Source organism: Anoplolepis gracilipes, chromosome 2, assembly GCF_047496725.1.
Source record: "Anoplolepis gracilipes chromosome 2, ASM4749672v1, whole genome shotgun sequence".
NCBI lineage: Eukaryota > Metazoa > Arthropoda > Insecta > Hymenoptera > Formicidae > Anoplolepis > Anoplolepis gracilipes.
Genome location: NC_132971.1, coordinates 11641891 through 11665123, shown reverse-complemented (window position 1 = coordinate 11665123; position 23233 = coordinate 11641891). Strand labels below are relative to the sequence as shown.

Here is a 23233-nt window from a genome sequence, read left to right as displayed (position 1 = left end):
ATAGGAAATTATTCAAACTTAGTGGCAAATAATAATATATCTAATATTTTTAATGTATATATATATATATATATATATATATATATATATTTAATATTTTTATATTTTTTATCAATGAGTCTTTATTCCTATCATAAATTGACAGTAGAGACGTGGCCTTCAAGGCTAACACTGTGTAGAATGATTCGTAATATATGAGATTTATATTTTATGTAGACAAATTCTTTTATCAAATGTATTATCTACAAAAGAAGGAGTTATGTACCTCTGAGGAATGAGTGATCGTTTAGGCGATTCCTGTGGACTTCGGATGTCTTCGAATTCCTTGGAACTCCTTCTGAAAATAGGAATATTCGACTTCCTCTCGCCATGCTTGGCCGGACTCGGTTTTGTTTCAGGCGATATGAACTTGGCGAGTATCCTTGGCGGTTTTATCAAGGAGATCCTCGGTGTACTGTGTTCCTGTTGTGCTGCTGGATCCTCCTGTTCCTTGCCCGATCGCTCTACCCTCTTGCTGAATTTCCCCGTGTCCGGTGATAACACTTCTTCTGATTTACTGATTGATTTCTCTCGTTTTGTTCGTTCGTTGATCGATGCGCTTTTTTCGATCGTTTCGTTTACATTCGCGCAGTCTTCTGTGTCCTCGACGTTTTTACAGTCTTTCAAACTGTCTTCTCGCGAATCCTCAAGTTTCGACAATGTTCTATCGTCGAAGCCCGAATCATCCAATGGTTCTCGATAGTCTTGATGGCGAGACGGCAGACTACGATATAGGCGTAGTTCCGGAGACTTTCTCGCAGCTGACCAACGTGTCGGAGGACCTTTTGAAATTAACAATAAATTTCAATGACGAAATAAATATAGTAAATTATAATATAAATCACATCTTATATTGATATTTTAATTAATATTAATATTTAGTTTCAGAATTTGTTAAGAACAAATTTTCTTTTTTTTTTTTTTAATTAACTAATGAAACGTACCATTAATTGTCCAAGCTCGTCGGATGCTGCGACTTAATATATCTGCTGGAAACGGTGATGTTTTCTCGTTCACGGATCCACTGGAAACGGGACTTTCGTACATCCACTTGTCGGTAACCAAATGTTCTCTAAAAATTGAACAAGTTCAAAATTAGGTCAACGAAAAACAAAGGAATATCTATATCCTTAATTTTTGATCTGACAATGAATTCGAAATTATTAAAGTTTCATTTTAATATCATTTTTATTCACTTAAGTATTATATTTTGCTTTCGGAATTTTATCTCACTTACACATACATTAATTAGCAAAAGTCTATGTAAAATTGTATTATTTAAAACCAAAAAATTATTATAAAATAAGAATTAGCGAGACACACACCACCATTTCTTGGATTTGTTAGATATATTATATTTGAATATCGTTAGAATATCAATTATATTTTTCCTGTGCAATAATAACGAGCAAAAAATACAACTTATTTTATTTAAACTGTCATTCAATAATAAGGAGGATTAATTTGACATTTTCCGTACAAATGCGTGTGGGACTCTCTCAAAAAGATACTCACGCAATTTTGTAGCAAATGTTACAAATCCACTCGGCTTCTTTGTCACTCGCTGCGTGGTTTCTGATCTCGATGCGACACTGCCGGCACACGCGGTGTCGGCAACGCGTGCACCTCGCGCCGGTGTTGTAAAATCTACCGAACGACGCGCCGCATCGCGCGCATTTGCGTCCTTGATGGGATAGTTCGCCGCCGGACGCCTTGAGCAGCCCCCTTCTTCTCAGGTACTGTAGATCAGCCTTCAGCCTCCTGCGAACACAAAGCCGGATGCATGAGATCCCGAAGTACCTTCGAAGTCGACCTATCGCCTTAAACTTCGCTCGATTAAACTATTATTAAATAATTATACTTTTGCACAATATTGTTCAAGGACCTAGTTTACTCTAGCAGTATGAAAAATTGATAATTTTTAGGATATTTTTTTAAAGATTTTTTTCAATAGGATATTTTTAGAATTTTGAATCTAATTTGATTAGAAAAAAAGTTGAAAAATGACAAAATAATATCATTTTAAAATTAAATATTTCTAGAGTTGCACAAAACAGTATTCGCAAAAATATTGTATTAGTTATAGAAAATTTTCGAAACTTAAAATCTTGTCTTGGTCTTAAGTAAATCTTTGTAGCAAAAATCTCATCTTGTATTGTCTTGTCTCGATTTTATTAACAATTTTTATTTAATAATAACAATTTTTTAAAAATATTTCTTTAACGTAATCTTTATAATATAATTTAAGATTATTACTATTTATATCATTCGTTTACTTCCCAAAACAGAATACCTTTGGTCTTGATAATTAATTAAAAACACAATATCTTAATTGTTAATTAAAAATCTTGTTTTGAAACAAAACAAAACAACACAGTGTCAAGATTAGTCTTGGTATCCCATGCAATTCTAAGTATTTCAATTTTGTGGAAATTTTTTTTATTTCTTGAATAGATTGAAAATAAAAAATATATTAAATATTAATTTTTTAAATTCTAATTAGATTCAGACAATATTTTTAGGAAATAGACGAATGACATAAATAGTAATAATAGATCTTAAATTATAGGTAAACACTGTGTCAAAAATTAATTTTTTAAACAATTGTTCAGTATTAGATAAAAATGGTTAATAAAATCAAGACAAGATGATACAAGATGAGATTTTTGTTACGAAGGTGCACTCAATACTAAGACAAGATTTAAATTTTTCAAAATTTTCAATACCAACATATTTTTATGAATATTATCTTGTGCAGCAATTAAAAATATTGATGTACTGTTTAAACATCTATAAAAACATATGTAAAACGTCAATAAATTCAATTTCTAATATTCTTTAAAAAAATTCTTACAATTAATCATTTTTTCTTAATGTAAGTAGATCACTCCTTAATTTGTCTTATTTTTATCAACTTTATCGTAGTCATTCTCCCGATCTCAACAAATTTTTTAGTAAAATCTTCTCGATTGCTGAATAGAAGCGGATAAATTAAACGAATAGCGAAACGTTATTCAAGCGTTAACAATTCTCTCGGGCGTCGGATTTTACGCGACCAAGCGCGGCGTGCGATTTTATCGCCTGTACACGTAGTTACGTTTAATTATTGTTTGCTTCCAACCGAGAGTGCGGGTAATTAACGATCGGCTGCGTCGTTCATTGCATATACATATATACATATATGTATAGCCGAACGCGATTATTCATCAAACTATAAAAAGGGGCGAACCGCGAGCCCAAGATATACATAATCTCGATCACCAGCAATTTCTTGTCACCGTCGTCGCCGTCGCCGTCGTTGTCATAATGGTCACGACTTATTCACGCAACTGACGCACGTGACGTGCCGTGTTCTCCATTATAATCATGAACAACTGTTTCATCACACTCGAGTGCGGTCGCAAAAATTGCACGCCGCGAGATTTTCTTCCTCGTTGAGCGCGAACAAACACACTGTTAACTATAATATTAGCGAATTTTTTGCTCTCGCGATACGATAATAGATGTATTCGATTCGCGCGATCGTGCGATCGATCCGGTAGAACAATTAGAATCAATTTTCACAAGCCCCTTTTCTAGTTTTTTTAAAATTTTATTAGCATACAAATTAAGATTTACATAGAAATTTAGAAGAGAAAAGAAAAGAGAAAAAACAAAATAGGAAATAATTTAAATAATTTAATTAAAATTTTGACAATATTGTGTTACGCGTATATATTGTGTGAAATAAATATAACTTCATTAGATTATATAATCTCTCTTTCTTTCTCTCATATATATGTATTTACTCAAAATGTCACACAGCTGACAAGTGTAATTATGCAATTAATCGTAAACCTTAAGCCTCTCGGTGAATGTATTTTCAAATATTCTTAACAATAATTTTTCACATTACAAAATGTCATAAATAAGTAAATGATAAGTATATAAACGCAGAAAAATAACGTCAAGTTCTTTTAACGAAGATAATTCAACATTGACAAGGCCTACCTTTTTATTAAAATTATTACGCACCTATTACGGTAATCAGTTGAAGTTGTGACAAGAGACGGTCCGTTTTTTCTCTGACTCGAAATAAGTTTCCAACGAGTATTTAATTGACTGAGTACTAAATTACCGTGGAATTTATAAATAAAAAGAAAAGAACTTTCCGAAACGACGAAACACGACTGTGTCGACTGATTGCTGTCACAGTGACTCACGGACAGTCGTATCTAGGTTCCTTTTGTTATAAAAAGATTCAACGTACCACGCGCGAAAGATTGCTACACCTCGTCACTTGACTGCCAACAACACGTCGCATAATTGCCGTGTGTCTCGTGGGTGTTTCACCAGGTATACATGCCCGCTTCCCGTTTGTCGAGCGAACGGGAAAAATTACGCTAACGCAACCCATAAGTACACAAACCATAAGTACACTTACACTAGCTATAAGTAATGTTTAATTTCGTTGAATGTGTGTTGTTCGAGATATAAAATGTTTGAAAAATGGGCTTTGCCCTTCGTCATTTCTTAATTCTTTTTTTCTCTTCAATCTATAAAAATTTATTTTTATTAATTCTTCTCTTGTACAATATAATACGATGCTTATTTTTTTATGTATGTATAAATTTATATTTCTTATTCATGAAAAAAAAGCTTATTCATAAAATGCGTTCTGCGGTTTCGCGTGTTAAAATAATGAAATGCAGTCTACTCTCCTACTTTGCCTACTCTCCTTCTTTCTCTCTCTCTTTCTCTTCGAGTCGTACTCTTTCCTTCCTTATCTCGTTCTCCAGATCGGATCAGGTACGAACAATGAATCGTGTGAAGGAATAGCAATAGACTAGCAAACGAGTAGAATGCCAATAAGCGTTGCTGCCCGGTCGTCCGGTCCAGGAAGAAAATTTCCATACCCGGCAAGATACGAGCCAATACTATTTCGCCGAGGAAGAGAAAGATACGCGAGTTTCCATGAATAATTTTAACGGCAAACAGCCCGACAACTCACTGAGAAATTTAATTTGACGACAAAGGATGCCCAATTGAGTCCGGCTCCGGTTAAAAAAGAGACGCATGTATGCATGTATGTATGATAGAATAAATTAAGACGGAAGATTGCGTGAATAGACGGCACATACATGCAGCTACGCACCTGGCCGTTCGTTCACTTCCGTCTCCGACAGTCGAGAAAACTCATTGCGAACAATCATTGCGTTCACATCCGGCGATGTAATGACAACGTCTCAAACTGGATCGGATACCGCAATCGAGAAAATTATTCGTCGTATTTTTGTACTTTTGTACATTTTATTTATCAAAAGTGCATCTTTCGCTATTTATTACGAGCTATTTTTTTTATTATTAAAGACTAGAGTATGCGTTTGCACTGTTTTCAAAAGATACAATTTTATTTACTAATGTAAAAAAAAATAATGTTATTTAAAAGAGCGATATCAACTGGATTAAAATTGCCAATTTTTGTTAATAAAAGATACAATTAAAAGCAACTATACTATACATACTATACGTGAATATGTTTTATCGCGGACGTAAGTGAAGAGATGAATAAGATATGAGGAAGCTAAGTAGACTGAATAATAACGCACTTTTTTCCCATCCATACTTGAACCTCACTGAAAGAAGTAGACGCGTTCGATTGCGTAAAATATAAGCGCTTCGCATTAATGCGGAATTTAAACGCGAATAGGCGTGCACATCCGGTTGCTCGCACTGCCATTTCTGAAGAACGAGATACGCTTAAAGATGAACTGTACCGGTTCTAAGCAATCAAGTAAACGCCAGCTTATTTAATGTCTTCGCATCGTGTTAAAATATTTTTCTACATTATTTTTTGCCTAATCGTGTGTAATATATGGAAAAGAATAATTAATCATCGCATCTAAAAATAGAAGATCAATCAGTTTCTGCATCTGAGAAGTAAAAATGAAACTCTATTTTTATACGCGATAAATTTTTTAAACTCGTACAATTTATAAAAAAATTTTCTCATTATAATAATAAATGTTAGGAATTTTTATTCAAATTTCTACTTCATTCTTTTGCATCGAAAACGTGAATAATTTTTGTCGTACTATTTCAAATAGATATATATAAAATGTGATCAAAAAGAAATCTCATAACATATGATGACATTTGAGTAAGTACATACATTTAATATTGTGTTTGTTAATGAAATATAAATATAATTTAAAAAAAAAGATAAATAAGAGACAAAAGTAATAATTTGATAAAAAAAACTAATAATCATAAAAGGACGCTATGTTTTTAAAAACTAATAATGTTTTCTAGTTTATATACAATATAAGCAGTAAAAGCAAATATTTAAAAAAATATAAAATTAGTACAAAAACAAATATATTATTTCTACAAAGTTTTTAGTCCTCTCGATTACTGCTTACTATCGTTTGTTTACCATCATCTGAATTCTCACTAAAGCTTGCATGACATTCACTCAACGTATCCACAATTGCAACTACACTGCACTCGATACACTCAACCTAGAAACCACCAATGACAGCTGGATTTACATAGACATACCTAGGTTACTTCGAGGCACCAGTTTCGGAACAGACGAAAGGGATGACCGATTACCAGATCCCGTCATCGACTTATTGTTAGGAGGAAACCCGGGTAGCGAACACGCGCGTTCGAATCACATAATCTCCCGTGTTATCGATGGATTATTCGGCGAGAGGAAACGCGAGTGGTCCAGCCGAGAACACCTCGCGAGAGCTCGGCTCGTCGCGATCTCGTCGATCGACGACGGGGCCCCCGCCGCCGACGGGCCCCTCGGCACGCTTCACCTCGCTTCGCCACGACTCGCTCGGGCCCCAGCTAGCGGGGGCGTGACTGGACCTGGACGTACATTAGACGACAATAATGCCTCGTGGTGGACGTTTAACCGCATTGAACGCCTAATATGGTCTTTTCGTTCGATTTCAAAATATCTACTCCCTGGAAAAACTTGGACTTTCTTTTATAAAATCAGAGAATTCTAAGAAAATTTTATTGAGTAATTTTTAAATTCTTTCCTTGATAATTTTGCTCATATATTGCAAACAATCGGCAAACCAAGTGAATCAGTCTTTAATGAATATTATAAATGCATATCTATTTCCGTTTACATATTTAATATCTCAATAAAATATTGAATATGCAATACTCTTTATTGTAATTTTTATAGTGATAAAAAATGAAAATGTTATGCAAGTAAAAAATATTTATCTTACGAAAATTATTTTCAGTTTTTTCAGTACAAATCTGTCATTTGAAACTTAAGAGGCTTTGTGTTTTTCCGTCCCATGAGTGAAAAAAAAATTGGAAATCCGCGTGCAATGAAAAAATTTATTAAAAAAAATTGTGCACCAAAAAATCTTTAAAATATTCTCTTTACTTGGAACTTTGAACAAAACTATCTAAAAGATCAAAGAATTTTCAAGGAGTTTTTTTTTTAGAAAATTTGAGTAGATGCTTTGAATTTCCATCGGCTTGCTTCGAATTTTTCGCACGCGGAATTTTCTCAGAACTAAATTTTAATGCGTATCGACCGATCAAACTTATAGGAAAAGGAAATAATTATTTAGTATCTAGATGAGAATGATTTACATATTTGTGCAGGAAGTTTGATCGTGGGAGGACAGATTCGTATCGTCTCATTGATCACCAGAATCCCGTTGCGGATCCTGTACCGTAACGGCGTCTCTAATTGCTAATCGATGTTTCTCGGGGATGCATTACAAAAAAAAAAAAAATAAATAACAATTACGTGAAAACAAGTGTTATCCGATTATCTGGCTTGACTGACAAAAATAATCTGTTGCATCAATATTTGTAGATACTTGTATCAGTATACATATGGAAGCTATATATAAAATCCGTGTTGATATAACATACCGATATCGATGACGATTTACAGGAACGAAGCATCATAAAATGGGTTAAAGTTGTTGGAACTTTTACACTCCCTCGTCAAACACTATTATCAACAATTTCCACGCCGGTGGTTACGCGATAAGAACTTAATAAGCAGTCTCAACTCAAAACATTAGAGTACGAGAAATGTTTAAAAAAAACTACAAAACAGTTTAGAATGAAATGAAAGAAACGTCAAAAGTTAAAATTAATATATATATATATATATATGTACTAGAAAAATGCAAATTTAAAAAAAATACGAATACTTTACAAATACTTTTTTCGCTAACAAAACCAACTTCGTAGAAAGTAAAAGTAAAAAGAAAAGAAAAAGGGTGAGGAAGGTAAAGAAGGTCTAGGATCATGCAAGAAGCATATAATTAATGCATACGTAATTTCGAATAACAAAAGCCTGAAAAATTTTTTTTACTCCGTAATTGGCCCTTCTTTTCTTACTACAATTCTAAATAATAGACAACCTTCTTATTTGTTTTATTCAAATGATACTCCAATGCCTTAGATTCAATGGAAAAGAGGAAATCAGGTCATATGGGTCAATATCTAAGTATGGAATGTTATGTCTCGAGAATGACGAAGACATTTCCTACCCGTGTCACTGAAAAATCTGGAGCGGAAGGAAAATAATTAGCAAGAAGGACTCGCGGTGTATCATTCGGTCGCTTACGAAACAATAATTCTCCCACCATTATCTTAATTAAATTGTCAGGAATGCATTACAGGAATGTTGTGATTAGCTACTGAATCGGTCGACATGTAAATTATCTTGGTTTGTGTAATATAAAGGGCAACTTGGGTAACAAGATATTCAAGATTTATCGAAAAACTGTGGGTGAAACAAAAAAATTCAAGTTTCAAGCTAAAGAAATATGATAGGCAAAAGAATATAAATAAAAGAAAAGTGTATAGTTGACATAAATTATCCGATACAATTCAGACGTTATCTTAATTAATAAAAAAGCTAAATATATAATTAAGAAAAATTTATTCCGAGATACGAAAAATAAGAGAAAGATAAATCTTTGCTGCAATTTAACATGCATGAAATAAAGTACTATTAAAATGTATACTATAGTGCAAAAAATACAATTTATAATATTTTTATTACTGGATATTCATTATGCAAGATGTTTGGAAAGTAATCTATGTCAAATATTTATTAAACATTATTAATAAATTAGTCTTTCTTTATCAGAGACATATCATCAATAGAGTTGAAAAAGATTTTCGATAAAAACAAGATTGAGCTTATTAAGGCTTATCTGCATGCTCGTGGAAGTTACTTCTAACATCTTTTGTGAAAAAAAGATTAATTTGCTTAATGTTTGATAAATGTTGTTTTTTTTAAATATTTAAAATAGAGATGTATAACCTGTATTATTTTAGCACAGAGATTCTTCTAAATCTCTCTTTTCAAAAGAGCAAAGACTTTTTTCTTTTTTATACTTTCGAAAGAATTTGAACAATGCTTGTCTACATATTTTATCAGCTCCTCTATACTTCATTCACTGTACACCTTCGCGGCTCGGCTAAACTTACGCAACTGCAAGAATCGAGCACGAGTCACGTGTTGGGTCGAGTCTGGCGACAGTAAAATCCGCCTCGGGCACGTCAAAATATCGTCACGTTCGGTGCGTCGACCCTGCCTGCCGTCGATACTCGCGAAGAAGAAGCGGGACCAGGGAGGACAGGTTCGCCAGGACTTTTCGTTGCATCCGCTTCAGCACAGAAATCGCGATTTCCCCTCCCCCAGGTAGAGACACCACAGTAGGTAGGTAGGTAGGTAAGGTAAGGTATGTATGTATGAACGCGCCGGAAGAACCGTTACTCAACCTAAAGGTTTAAGGTCCGTTCTCCAAGTAATCCACGTCCGCGCCGAGCCTATTCGGACCGGATATCTGAGCGCAAATTTCCGCGTTCCTATGCTCAATCTTTGCATTTTCGATCTCTTATCGAGCGAATAAAAGCATCCTTTTTATCCGAAATGACGATCTTAATTACAGACAAATACCGAATCTACAAGGGATATTATCATCCATTTTTTATTTAATTTTTTCCAACCACTTTTATGTATCGTATATTATTCGAATAATGTGATAAGCTTTACGGATAGATTTGAGATAAAGGACAATTTATTCTTTAGAAAAGAAACATTCTTCGAATGCGCTTTTCGTACCTTCCGTCCCCTAATGAGAGGCCTTTCAACGCGACGTGTTCGCAGCCTAATATAACTCACGTTTATTCGCGTGTGATATAACATCGAATATTATGCGAGTATATATATACACACATTGTGTTCGCTCTTTCCACCTTCGTGTGAAAACGCCATTCCGGCTTCACGAGACACAGAAAGACGAGACTTGTTCACACGGGGGGTCACAGCTAGCCCCAAGGGAGCAGTCATTGACATTGGAAGAGCGAGCAGGACCAAGAGAAAGGAAAGAGAGAGAGAACGATGGTATTTCCATCGAGAAACGTGACTAATATGGCGTGTGTCTTTATACGCCGCCTTGCCGTCTCTTCTCTCGATTTCTTCGTCACGAAGGTAAATAGCCCCGTCTCGTAAAGCAAGGAGGAAAATTAATTCTACCAGTTAATGTCAAGTCAAGAGAGTTTCCTCCGAGAAATTTCCCTCTCCGATCGCGTAGGCTTTTTTTTCCCTTCTCCGACCGAGAAATCTAATGCTAAGCGTGATCGAAGATGACGACGGTCAAGTCTGCTTATTGATTGATGCCAATCATGAACAATTTTAAATAATTTTACAGCGATTTTTCGATATCGACAATTAAACGCCCATAAGAGCAGAGCACGAGATGTGTGGCAAGCGAGGAGCTGAAATTGCAACCCATGCTGCAATATTAGCAAATTACACGGCGGAGTGGCATTATAAACGAAGAGATGCAAGAATGTGTCTAATTACACGCTCGTTCCGCCACGAAGAAACGCTTAAGCGGAAGATTATCCGCTGTTGAAACTCCGTGAAATGCTTGAGGGAGCAAATACATACACGGCCCTCTTTTTACAGTCATCTCTAATCTAATAATCTATTGACATAAAATAATTTATCGATAACTTATTATTGGACATACGAAAAGCATTAGGTTTAAATTGAAAATTAGGTTCAATAATTTATACTTTCAATAACTGCGAAAAATCATTTCTCTCTTCTAAATTATCAAATAAATGCTTTTCAAACATTTCCTCTCCGTGCGCGTCCTTAAGATTATTTGTAAATGATTCGATGATTTCGCAATAATCTCGATTTGAACAGTCATTCGTACAACAGGTGCACGACATGTGGATTCGATCTCTTCGCACCTTTTCTGATAGCAAGTATTTGAATATAAATCACATTTACAAATAATTGCAGCTTAACTTTAAACATCCAAAAAAACATCAATAAACTGTCTTGAAATAAATGTTTCAAAATTAATTAATTATTTAATTAAATTTTTTGTGAACACATTTATCTATTAAAAAAATAAATAGAGAGAGAGAGAGAGAGAGAGAGAGAGAGAGAGAGAGAGGGGGGAGGGGGGATTTGCAGTCTCTCTCATAATTAATACGCAAATATAGTCACTATTAATACTACTTTTGACATTACGTATACTATTCTACTTTTAGCGCGTGAGAAATTAAGATAACTTGGTGGCAGATAATGATTCGTATTTGCCGAGGCAAGTAACGGAAAGGAATAATCTGTTTGACGAATAGAGCAGAGCAAAGGAGATACTTTTGGCTTAGGCGACAGAGTAATCCCGGATAACGTCGAAACAGGTTTCGCGAGAATGTCTTATTCCTGGCGACAATTTGACGACGGTATTCGACAGTCGCGCTGTCAAGTGACTGCCTGTACATCAGACTTTACTGCCATGGATAACAAGTAGTAGAAAGTGTAACGCAAATAACGCTGATAAAGCGCTTATGTTGCAAGATGTGTGAATAAATAAAAGTCAAAATCGTAATCAATTCCATCAATTTCTGTTGCAAAAGAAAATTTGCTCACAAATTTTTAAAATGTTAAAAATTATAGTTGATTTCTTTTGATTATCACTTCTTTATCTGCAAAATAATTTCAGAAGATAAAATCGTAACAATTTTTTTAATAAAACATTTTGAAATTTCTTTAAATATCTTTAAAATTGTTATTGAAAAACAGATATTTAGATAGAATTTTTTAACATTTTCTATGGTCTAAAAAACAGGAAATTAATTTACTAAAATTTTATAAAAATAATTGATACAAGATTGCGAATTTTATCAAGCTTGACCCATTTTCTTTTTCATAAATTGGAGCAAAATGTTAAAAAATTAAACATTTTATCATATATCGTGATTCTACACATACGTGATTCTTGAGAAATACAATGCATAACGCATCCACCAATAAAACTAATAAGCGTATAAAATTCATGTACACGAATTTGTGATAAATAAATTAATAGATCAGAAGATTTTCATCAAATATTTTTCGAGTGCAATGTTAAAAACGCTTCGTTTATATATGTTAAAAACATTCCCTAACACGAAAATAAATATTAAAAATATAACATAAATAAAAATAGTAAAAATAATTAAGCAATAAAAGTGATAAATTATAAAAAAGACATAACTAAATAATAAATTGAAATATCGCAGTTGTATTACATTGAACAACGTTGCATTCTTTTAAGAAAGAAGGAAGATAAAAAAATAATAAAAAGATAAATATATACTATTTTTATCAATTAATTAAATAATTTATTCTCAAATATTCGTAATAAAACATTTAATTGAAAAAAATCTATTGCTCTAATAAATATCTTGCGTTATGGAATGCAGTTTCCTCCCGTTTATCCGTTATGAAACTTTTCCTCGCTCTATCATTTTCTCCTCATCTTATTTACGAGTTAAAAATTCCTGCCGCTCTTAACAACCTGCCATTTATCTGCAATACGAAACGCATGATCAGATGTCCGAATCTGACACGACTGTTACTCTCAACGAACACCTTCAAAAGCGTCGAATATTTCGACCGACTCGGTTACCAAACTTGATTAAAAACATATCTAAAAGACATTTGCAAAAACACATATTTAAAAGACTAAATTTTCTTGAAATTCTGACAATTTTTAGTTACATTTCTCATAGCTGTTTTTTCAAAATAATTTAATTTTAAATAAGTAAAAATATAAATTTGAAGATTAATTTTTAGATGTTTATAATAGAAGAACATAGATGAATCTTAATTTTTATTATAATATATATGTAGTGTCCAGTAATTTTTTTTATCTCATTGCAAAGTGAACGAGAAACCCTACGATTTTATCATAATTTTCACCTTAAGAAAATATCAAACCGGTTATGTGAACTAGCCGATAGTTAAAACTGCAATACGTGTTATATCTAGAGGGTCTAATTTTTCTGACAATCTTAAATATCTTCCAGCTCTCTCTTTTCAGACTTGAAATATTAAAAATTTTGGAGAATAATATTTTGGAGCATCGCGCGCGTTTAATCATCGACAAATGTTCTATAATAAACAGTAAACTAACTATAATATTTTTCACAAATTCTTTTCTATCTTGAAAAACCGATACTAGAAAGTATTAAAGAATAAAAGATAAACATACTCTTCATCGAAACAAATCTTGGTTCGATAACCTTTATCGCTACCCTTGAGACGCGGACCATATTTCACCGATTCCCGACTCGAGGAAAGGCCTTTCACCGTGCGAGGTTACCGAAATAAATCCTAAAGGGGAGAGAGAGAGAGAGAGAGAAAGAAAAAGAGATTACCTCTGGTCCTCGTCAGCCGCGGCTCCTTGTTGCACGATGCGGACTACGTCCGTCGTCGACATCCTCGGCACTCGCGTTGCCACACGTCACCGAGAATCACCGATCGCACATACTGTCATTCTTTCAAACTTACTGCGAAGAAAGACGATCGAGAGACGAAAATTTTCTTCAGAGGACGAATTCGCGAACCCGAGAGAGTTCTGAAGTCTCTTTCACTCAACTCTCCTGGCGCACGTGTGTTCGCCAGGCCAGGCCGGGTTAAGCGCCTGATGTCCAGTCTGGCTGGCGCCCGTCAAGGCTACCAGGCGATATCGAGAAAGAGAGACACAGCGAGCGAAAGAGCGGTTCCTAAGGTCTATCCTTCGTCCGCGAGGCCAGTACTCGCATCTTCGTGCGTCTACCTGATCCCAGGATGGTACAGATGCAGGAGGTTGAAAGGAAAAGAGGCGGAGACGAGAACCACGAGGAGACACCACACACGGCGGTGAACACCACCTCACTGACTGAGGCAGGTCCCCGGACGAGTGTCGCGCCTGCTCGTCGCTCTTACCTGTACACGCGCACGCACGTACAGATATCTTTTTTCACCTGCCTGGCCAGATGTGTATGTGTGTGTGTGCGTGCGCGTGCGCGCGCGCGTGTCACGTGTAAACTGGCGCGGCGTGTTCTTTGCATCCTGCCTGTTTATGTGAAAGGTGTGCGCGGGTGAGTGTAATGCTTGCCATATTCTTTTCCTACTACCTGCCTGGCACACGCATACACATGTACGATTCTTGATTCATGTGTAGAACTGGTGTAGCATGTTTCGGAGCCTTTGTGTGCGTGTCGTCGCTGTCTCTCTCTCTCTCTCTCTCTCTCTCTCTCTCTCTCTCTCTCTCTCTCTCTCTCTCTCTCTCTCTCTCTCTCTCTCTCTCTCTCTCTCTCTTTCTCTATCTAACATTTTTATAACATTTTGGTTTAATAAACGTCTTGTCAGATTTCACTGAATTTATTATGAGATTTTTTTTAAATAGAAAATTCTTTATCTACTCATAAGATACATATATATTTATAGATGAAATCAGAGCTCTCGGTGAAAACTAAAGGAATGTTTTATTTTATTTCAATTTAATTTAATATTATCTTGTTCAAAATACCTCGGATATCTTGAGATGTCGAATCTCCTCGTACATCACTTTGCAGCATGAACGTGTGATACGATATTTGTGCGTGTAGCGGTGCTACGTGTTCTTTTCCTTTATTTGCAGACGATAATGCGAATACTTGAGTGTGTGTGTGTTTATGTGCATAGTGGTACGCCATGTTCTCTTCCTTCTCTACTTGAATACATACACATACACGCGCACACATATAAGCAAACATACACAGAAGAACATTCCTGGTTGCGTATGGATTTGTGTGTGGCGTCGTTTTACCTGTTCCATAGATGTGCATTGGTATTGGGGAGAGGTCACGCATATGTGTATGTGTAAACGTACCATGTAATGTAGAAATCAGTGATGTATGACGAAATTGAACATCCCGAGGAATCCTGAAGAATTTTAAGTAAGACGATATCAAAGTAAAATAAAGTAAAATAAAAATATATTTCTTCAGTTTTCATCGCGAGTTTATTTCTCATTTCTGTGTGCGTCTAAGAATACTATACAGAAAGAATTTTTAATTAATAAAATCTCGTAAACTGTCGTATCTCCTTTATTAATAAGATGTGAATAAGACGTTTGTTATAAAATGTTATAAAAAAATTTTTTATACAATTTTATTCAATGTATTTTTCGTTAACAGATTTTCTTTTCAAATCCATTACTAAAATCTTAATTATTCATTTTTATCAAAAATCAAACCGAATCCGCATCGTCAAAAATTTATTACACATATTTCTAAACGTTAAAATTTTATAAAACATATTTTTTGTGCCTTGACTTGACATAAACGATCACCCGTGTGTAATCCGGTATCTTGATGACATATAAGTGGCGATGATCGCAAGTGCAGCGCGTGTGACGTCAATGCAATTTGTTTTTTTTTTCTTATAAAATGCCTGGAGACGGATATCGGAATAATTTGAATAATTGCTGGAGAGAAAAATAGAGCGCAGGAAACGATATCTTTAACTGCGCGTTTCTATTGAGCTTGTGGTTAATGTTATTATCCTAACTTCCCTCGCCGTGATTCACCCGCATAAAAAGTATATATGTATATTGTCCTATAATAATCCGGATTAATATCTTATTCGTTATTCCAGCCGTGTGTCCAACACCGTCGAAGGTCAGTCTGTTTTCTGTTTGACAGCTAATTCTATTGTACTCCGCAATTGTTAACTGCTTATTAAAAAGAGTTACAAAATATATCAGAAAATTATTTTTTTTTTTTTTGTATAACTTGTTTTACAATAAATGAAAAATTAAATACTATAAATACACAATGAAAACATTAAAATAAAGTAAAAATGATAAATGATGTTTCAATAATTTTCTTGAAATTATCTTGAAATTGTCACTATTATCTCTTATTTAAATGTCTCTATTTATCTTAATTATTTTCACATCCGCGACATTTATTGCGCGCGCTGTACTTGATAGAATGTAATAGTACATCGTTCGATACTTTCGGTTTCTTCTTATTCCTCTCGTTTCGATCTCTCGCGAATATACTCAGAGTCGCGGCTGGTTCTGCGATTTCTCTCTCCCTCTCGATTCCCGCACGGAAATGCATCTTACAATCTATCTAGAATCTAGAAGAACTGCAACGAAAATTCGAAAGGACGCGGAAGGCGCTGCTACTTGTTGCGTTCTACCTGCAATCGCGTGCAACAATTGCAAATGCATCGCATGAGACGTAATGTACGTGAGTAGCTTAGGTGCATTAATGCGTGCTGATGCACGCTAACAGTCATCGTATATAACTTTACCGAAGTATACAAGAATGCAAATAAATTTTCCTCTCTCTCTCTCTCTCTCTCTCTCTCTCACTTTTTATGCCTTTTCAAAAATAGCGAATTTCTCTTGCCTTTCTAAAATTCTGTAATAAAATGTACTAGTCGATACAAAAGTTAATAAGGAAAAAAAATATAAGTACATATTTTTCGTGCATTTTCTTAAAAAATTCCAATCAATGTATTTGTAATTTTTTTTCGAGATATCAGATTATACGCGCGTAAATATAAGTTCGCAGGATTGCTTTCTAAATTCTATCCACACATCGTCTGTGAATTGTCAAGCAGTCACGTGAAGCGCATTCAATCGTAAGCGAGTGCAGAGACCCCCAGTTTCAGATTTGTTACGTGTATTACTTCTTTTTCTTTTTTAACGATGCTATTATTCCGACGAGCAATTCACATTTTAATGCACTCACTATGTTATTTGTTAACATTAAAAAAGAAAATATTTGAATAATTTATACATATATATCTCGATTTAAATATATTTAACTATACTTTACTTATTATAAATATATATAATTATAATTTATTAATTATAAATATATATACTTATATACATATATCGTGACAATTCATAATTACTCTCAATCTTCTTTCTTTCTTTCTAAGTTTTTGATATTTTTATTTATTTCTAAAGATATTTAATAGCAATTTGACATGAAATATAAGAGAAAAGGCTGCACATATCCTTTTCTCTTACATTTACATTGTATGTAAAATTGCTATTAAATTTCTTCAAAGATTTAAAATATCAAAAAGAAAAAGGAAAAGAAGAGGATTGACTAGCAATTATGAATTGTGCCGATAATAACGATGAGAGTATCGACAATTTTCTTCAATGGCAAAATATAATGATCACAAATGGCACGTATATAATATATATTGCGTTCTTCACTTCAAAGCAGTTCGTCACCAAAATACTACATATTTACAACCATAAGTCGGCATACAACCGCGAAGGTCAGGGAATTGTTTCTCATAATAGTAAACATGGCTCTGGTTTTGTTTTCCCTCCCGTCAATGTATAGAAATGTGTACATACACATGAATGAATATTTATTACATATCGCGATTTCTGTCGGAATTTATATAAAATATTATAAAAATGATCGATCATAAATTATATAGGAGCTCTCGTTCATTCTCATTTGTATTTATAAATATTATCATTTTCGTAGGATATCACGAAAAGAGAAAAATAACACAGATCAGGATCAAATGAAAGAAAGAGCTTCCTTTTTCTCTCTTCTTAATATTTTTGTCATATGTTCGGATATTCTCAAATTCTATTTACAAAATGATGCGAGAAAAGAATAATAACAAACATGACTGCTTTTGTCTTCCACTCGCAATATATGTGCATACGTGATTGAATATATGTTATACATCATCGCGATTTGTCGGAAATTATATAAAAATGTTATAAAGTGACTAATTATAAATTATATAAGAACTCTCGCTTGTGTTCTCATTTAAATCTTATACATATTCTGATTTCTAAATATTAGCTCGAAATATTTATATATACCATGAAAAGAGAATAGAGATCACGAACGAAAAGATGATAGAAAATACGAGATCCAATAAAGCAAAGCCCATTCATTTAAATTCATTTTTCTCTCTTCCTGATGCTTTTAATCATCCATTCGGATAGATATTTTCAAAATACTCACATGATTTTCAACAAGTCCAATCTTCGAGCGTTCTTTACCCTCTGGAAATCTCCGAGTAATCCTTCCACGTGTGCTTTCGCTTTCTGTCCTTCCATCGAGATCATGCTGCATCGTAGGGATTTAGCAGTCGAGGTCACTTGGGTCGCGATGATTTTAACAGACGATCACTTTTTCGTCGAAAAACAGCAGTATCCGTGGACTCTACACTTTGTGCGGCCGTCTCTAGCGTCAGGTACGATACTACTGTCTTGGAATGCTCGGAATGTTGATACAATTGTTATCGACGGGCTTTTCGAAATGGTTAAAATAAGTGGAATGCGCGCGCAAAGTATTTCATTTAAATCTTATCTTCTATCCGATTACACGGATAATAAAAATGTTATTGTTAGCAAGACATTTTTTAGCATACATTATGAGAAAAAAAGTCTATTTTAACGTCACATATATAAAATTTAAATATATATGTATATATTGTATATGTATTTGATATTTTAAAAATTACCCGTAATAAAAAGTATATTTTTTAAGAAAAAAATCATGTTTAAAAATTCAAATTTAAAAAGTCTATAATCTATAATAAATAAAATAATACATTATTATATCCTGAAACTTTTCTTCTCAAATTATATATCTTTTATATTCAAATATATATACATATATTTAAATATAAGACATTTAATTAAAAAAAAATAATATAAAAAGTTTCAGGATATGATAAAATGTATTTTTTTTATTTATATAAATCTTTTAATCAATTTGAATTTAATTTTTTTTTCTTAAAAAATATAATTTTATATTAATATTTTTTAAAATATCAACTTAAAACTAATAAATCGAGAAATTTATAAACGAGAAATAATTTAAGATACTCTGTATGTATATTTCTTGTAAAGATTTTTCGATGAGAGGAACGTGAAAGCACGATCGTATGCATCTTTTTATTACAGAGTGCATAATTTAAATAGATATTTTATGTCGTTACTGCAGTCACGATTCAATGGAAGATTCTTTAATGCAGTTGAATAGGATGTACATATTATGTATCGCGTGCAATAAACAGTCTTTTAGAAACAATTTATACGTATATATTCACATTTCACAGTTGATTTCAAAGCTCGAATAAATTATTTTCATTCTCGATGAAAGTCCACAATCGTACTCCGCAATTGTTCATATAATAGGTGTTCGCAAAGTGATAAACGAGTTATCGCAATATTGTATCTTTTTTGAATAGCAGAGCTTAAATTCAAACGGCGTCACGATAATTCGAGATCTTATTCAGTGCAGAATCGAATCCCTTGCAATAATGCAAAGAGAATCGTTTCTCTAGTAGTATAAAGAAAAGAATAGTATAAAGACAGTTATGAATTTATGATATTTTGAATTGTTGAATCTTAGAGTCATCAGTGAATCTGCTACAATGAATATTGAAATCTGTATATGATTTCTCGTAACTTTTTCCATCTTAAATCTTAATTCGCATCACCTCTGTCGTTTATCGCATCCCAGAAATCCCTGATTTATCGCAATAATATACTCTACTTTCTTTACGATGGACGATCGTACATTTAATAAAGCACGAGACACACGTAGATTATAAAATTGACATTTGTCACGCAATGATATCGGGATATTGCAAATGTACAATGCTCCGAAGAAATTTTTCTTTCCCTTTTTTATACATGTTAATCGTCAATGCGAAATCACGGAATTCGTGAGAATAACTCTTTAATCGTTAATTTTGCGAGGAGACGCGAGACTTTGACGCAAAATGAATCGAGCCGTGCACTTTGAAAACAATGTAAACAATTTAGTGATATAAAAAATTTAAATAAAATTCACAAATTTAAATATTTGAATTAACTTAGGAATGTAAATTCAAATTTACATGTAGAATTTTATTCGTTTTAGCAAAATTATTTGACAACTTACATTGTTTTCAAAACAACCGGCGCAATTTTGCATTATAAGACTGTGACACATATGAAACTTGTTTTCTACTCGCATATACACAGTGTGTTATAAAGAGACGCGTTTCCTATTCATTCAATAGGTTGTGTTCTCTCTTTATATATTTTTTCTTTCTCGCAAAAATATGTATCTGCTCTTAATATCGGTTTTACTCGTAACACCATTTAAAACCCTCTTTCTGGCTTCAAATCACAATTATCTAAACAAGAAGTAAATATGCAATCAATTTCACCAAACTTATTCAAAACTCCTAATATATTTTATATTAACAATATCAAGTTGAAATTAATAAAAATAAAAACAATTTAAGAAGCTCCAGCAATAATTTTTATATTAGTGAAATTGATCGAGAAACAGTGCGAGAATCCCTTGGAAACTCGAATTTCGGCACTTAAGTTAATAATGGACGCCAAAAATTGAAAAACTCTTGCCTTGCACTAAACTGAACTGTTTGTAGTCAAGAAGGACAGAAGAGTCCAATATTTTTCTTTTTTTTTTCAGTTCGAAGTTGAAGTGATCCAGTGCTTGTTCAATTGCTGGATTAAGCACGCTGTATTGGATCTTAATATCTACATTAACGCGCTGCGAGAAAATCTCTAAGATAAAGTATCGCATCGACTAAAACCAGAATCCGCACGTTGAAAGTGGAGAAAGGAATGCGACTACGATTATCGCGATTCCGCCTTCGTTTTCGGTGGCCTAAAGGCCTTTAGCTTCTTTGCCTTTTTCTGTTTTGTGGCACTGGTGCCGGACTGAAACGCCTTCCAGCTATCGACACGTGATTGTCTAGATTCTTCAAAGTTTCGTTGCCATTCGCGCTCTAACGCTGCCTGAGCTTCTGCTGATAATTCCTCTTCACGCTTCCTCTTTCGCTGCTCTGCGTCTCTCGTGGCCAATTCCCGTCTGCAAAAAGAGAAAAAAAAATTATTATTTTAAATTAATGTATTTTTGTATAAAGTGTATACAGTCATAATGCATCTATTTTAATTTATTTAAAAAAAAACCTGCAATTATGACAGTTTAAAATATTTTAACTAAAAGAGTTTAATATTTTAATATAGTTCTTTTTCTATTTAAAATATTGTAAATTAACCTTCTTCGCTCCATATCAGCAAACAATTTCATCGTCAAAACCCAGACTGCGTGTCTGTAACCTTCCTCGGTTTCTTCTTCCAAAAGCGTCGGAGTCGAATTCTCTGATTTTCCTTCTTTCTTTAGTTTTTTCTTCTTTTCTGCAATCTTTAAAATTCGATATTATATAGCAGTTGAAAATTACAAATACATGCTAGAACATAAGTCTCTAGATATTATAAAAGTTAAAATTTTATTAATAATTAGATACTTGCCATGTGATCAGTCCGAGCTTTTGCCTCTTCAATGACATCCATGCATTTCGATCTAGTTTCTTCATTTTCCAAAGTTTTCCATGCTTTATTAACAACTGCAAATGATTAAGTATTTTGTTGCATACTTATTGAACTACAAGATATTTTGTTATATATTTACATTAAATATATATTTTTTATTATTATATTTACTTTCAAATGCTTGCTGTGCTCTCTCTGCATCATCTTGATTTTTGTCAGGATGCACCAAAATTGACATCTACAATAAAAAAAAATCACAACATTAAATTATACTATTTACTTTTTTATCTTTATATTTATTTAGAAAAAAAAAAAAAGATAGATACTTACACGACGATATTTCTTTTTAATTTCATCTATTGCTGTGCTAGGATCAATCTGTAAGACTTCAAATGGATTTAAATTAAAGTAAGATGACCCAGGTCGCAATAATCTATCAATTTGTTGTTTAGGTGTTAGCACAGAGTCTCTTTTCTCGATTTCTTTAACCTATAGAAAAAGATAAAGCAAAATTTTTTTATGATTATAATAAATATAGAATGGCAATTAAATTCTGTATGATTAACAAAAACAAGAAAAATTATAACAATAATAATATTATTACTGTGATTAAATATTATTAAAAATTTTAGGATAATGCAATGTAACAACTTTTATTACAGTAGATATAATTTATTGTATATATTTGTTAACTCCTTTTTTAGTAAACTTCTAGTATTAGAAACTTGTTCTATTGATAAGAAAAGTGTATATTATATTAAGGAATATTCATATTAAAAGAAAGTAAAAGAAATACAGTTACGATTTTACAGGCAGTCTTGTAAAGCAAATGTACAGTATTAAACAATATATATGTTCATCAATGCAGTGTCATATTTATCTCTTACACAGAGATAATGCAGAAAATGCAATTGCAAGCTATGATATTAGAAAACACTGTTAAAATATATATTTAATTGTGATGATACTCAATAATAAGTTTTGCAAAATACTCCAAAAAAAACATTGAAAAAACGCAATACAAACACTGTTGTATAGGTTAGGAGCATACAAACACCAATGCTTTACAACAACGATGTCGTTTGCAATATTCAATATAATTGCGTGGATACTAATACACAGAAGATAATTAAAATACAAATGAACTATAAGAGAACCTATTGTCATTTCATCGTGGCATAAAGCGACATTTGTCGGAGTTGCTACTCCGGATTTATTCACAATTATAGTCACGAACAAAACGCCCGGTATTGTTTTGCCGGTAGCGCTGTATATAAAGAGCCTTTAAGATCAACGGGAACTCGCATACCTCCGTGTAAAATTCGTTGAATTCATCCTCCTTCTTGGCGGGATTTTCACTAGATAAACTCGAGTCGGTGGCGGCCATCTTACTTGTTCCATGCCCGAGAGTCGACGGTGCTGCCGCCTGGTGACAGATCGCAAGCTTATCGGCACAGCTGACGTTTGACAGGACCGTTTAGTGAACATCTGTCTTATCAGCACTCAAAATATTTGGGACATTTATCGGT

General features: G+C 33.4%; 2 protein-coding genes across 3 annotated transcripts in view; both read right to left on the bottom strand.

Annotated features, from left to right (window-relative positions):
• LOC140662757 (uncharacterized) overlaps nucleotides 1-18838 on the bottom strand; it is a 54511-nt gene extending 35673 nt beyond the window's left edge. The window contains exons 1-4 of one of the 2 annotated variants that reach the window (XM_072886381.1): nucleotides 18367-18838; nucleotides 1555-1800; nucleotides 984-1111; nucleotides 266-821 (exon numbers count right to left, since the gene is read on the bottom strand). In XM_072886381.1, coding sequence (XP_072742482.1) covers nucleotides 266-821; nucleotides 984-1111; nucleotides 1555-1800; nucleotides 18367-18470 — 1034 coding nt within the window. In that variant the 5' untranslated portion in view covers nucleotides 18471-18838. Of the gene's footprint in view, nucleotides 1-265; nucleotides 822-983; nucleotides 1112-1554; nucleotides 1801-13752; nucleotides 14291-18366 lie in introns of those variants that run through there. The other variant, XM_072886382.1, reaches the window with a different exon arrangement.
• A 435-nt stretch (nucleotides 18839-19273) lies between these two features.
• Nucleotides 19274-23149, bottom strand: LOC140662765 (dnaJ homolog subfamily C member 8). The gene is made up of 6 exons (XM_072886396.1): nucleotides 23014-23149; nucleotides 22035-22193; nucleotides 21876-21942; nucleotides 21684-21778; nucleotides 21431-21576; nucleotides 19274-21240 (listed from the first exon to the last, which is right to left on the bottom strand). Exons 1-6 carry the CDS (start codon nucleotides 23089-23091, stop codon nucleotides 21006-21008), a joined length of 780 nt encoding a protein of 259 aa, XP_072742497.1. The 5' UTR covers nucleotides 23092-23149; the 3' UTR covers nucleotides 19274-21005.
• Nucleotides 23150-23233: the final 84 nt, after the last annotated feature.

What these genes read in the sequence shown, in the direction of transcription:
- LOC140662765 (XM_072886396.1), bottom strand. Translation starts at nt 23,091, where the DNA reads ATGGCCGCCACCGACTCGAGTTTATCTAGTGAAAATCCCGCCAAGAAG. An exon ending in TCAACGAATTTTACACGGAG is followed by an intron (nt 22,194 to 23,013) that starts GTATGCGAGTTC and finishes CTTTTTCTATAG; the next exon opens with GTTAAAGAAATCGAGAAAAG. An exon ending in AAGCTCGGACTGATCACATG is followed by an intron (nt 21,577 to 21,683) that starts GCAAGTATCTAA and finishes CGAATTTTAAAG; the next exon opens with ATTGCAGAAAAGAAGAAAAA.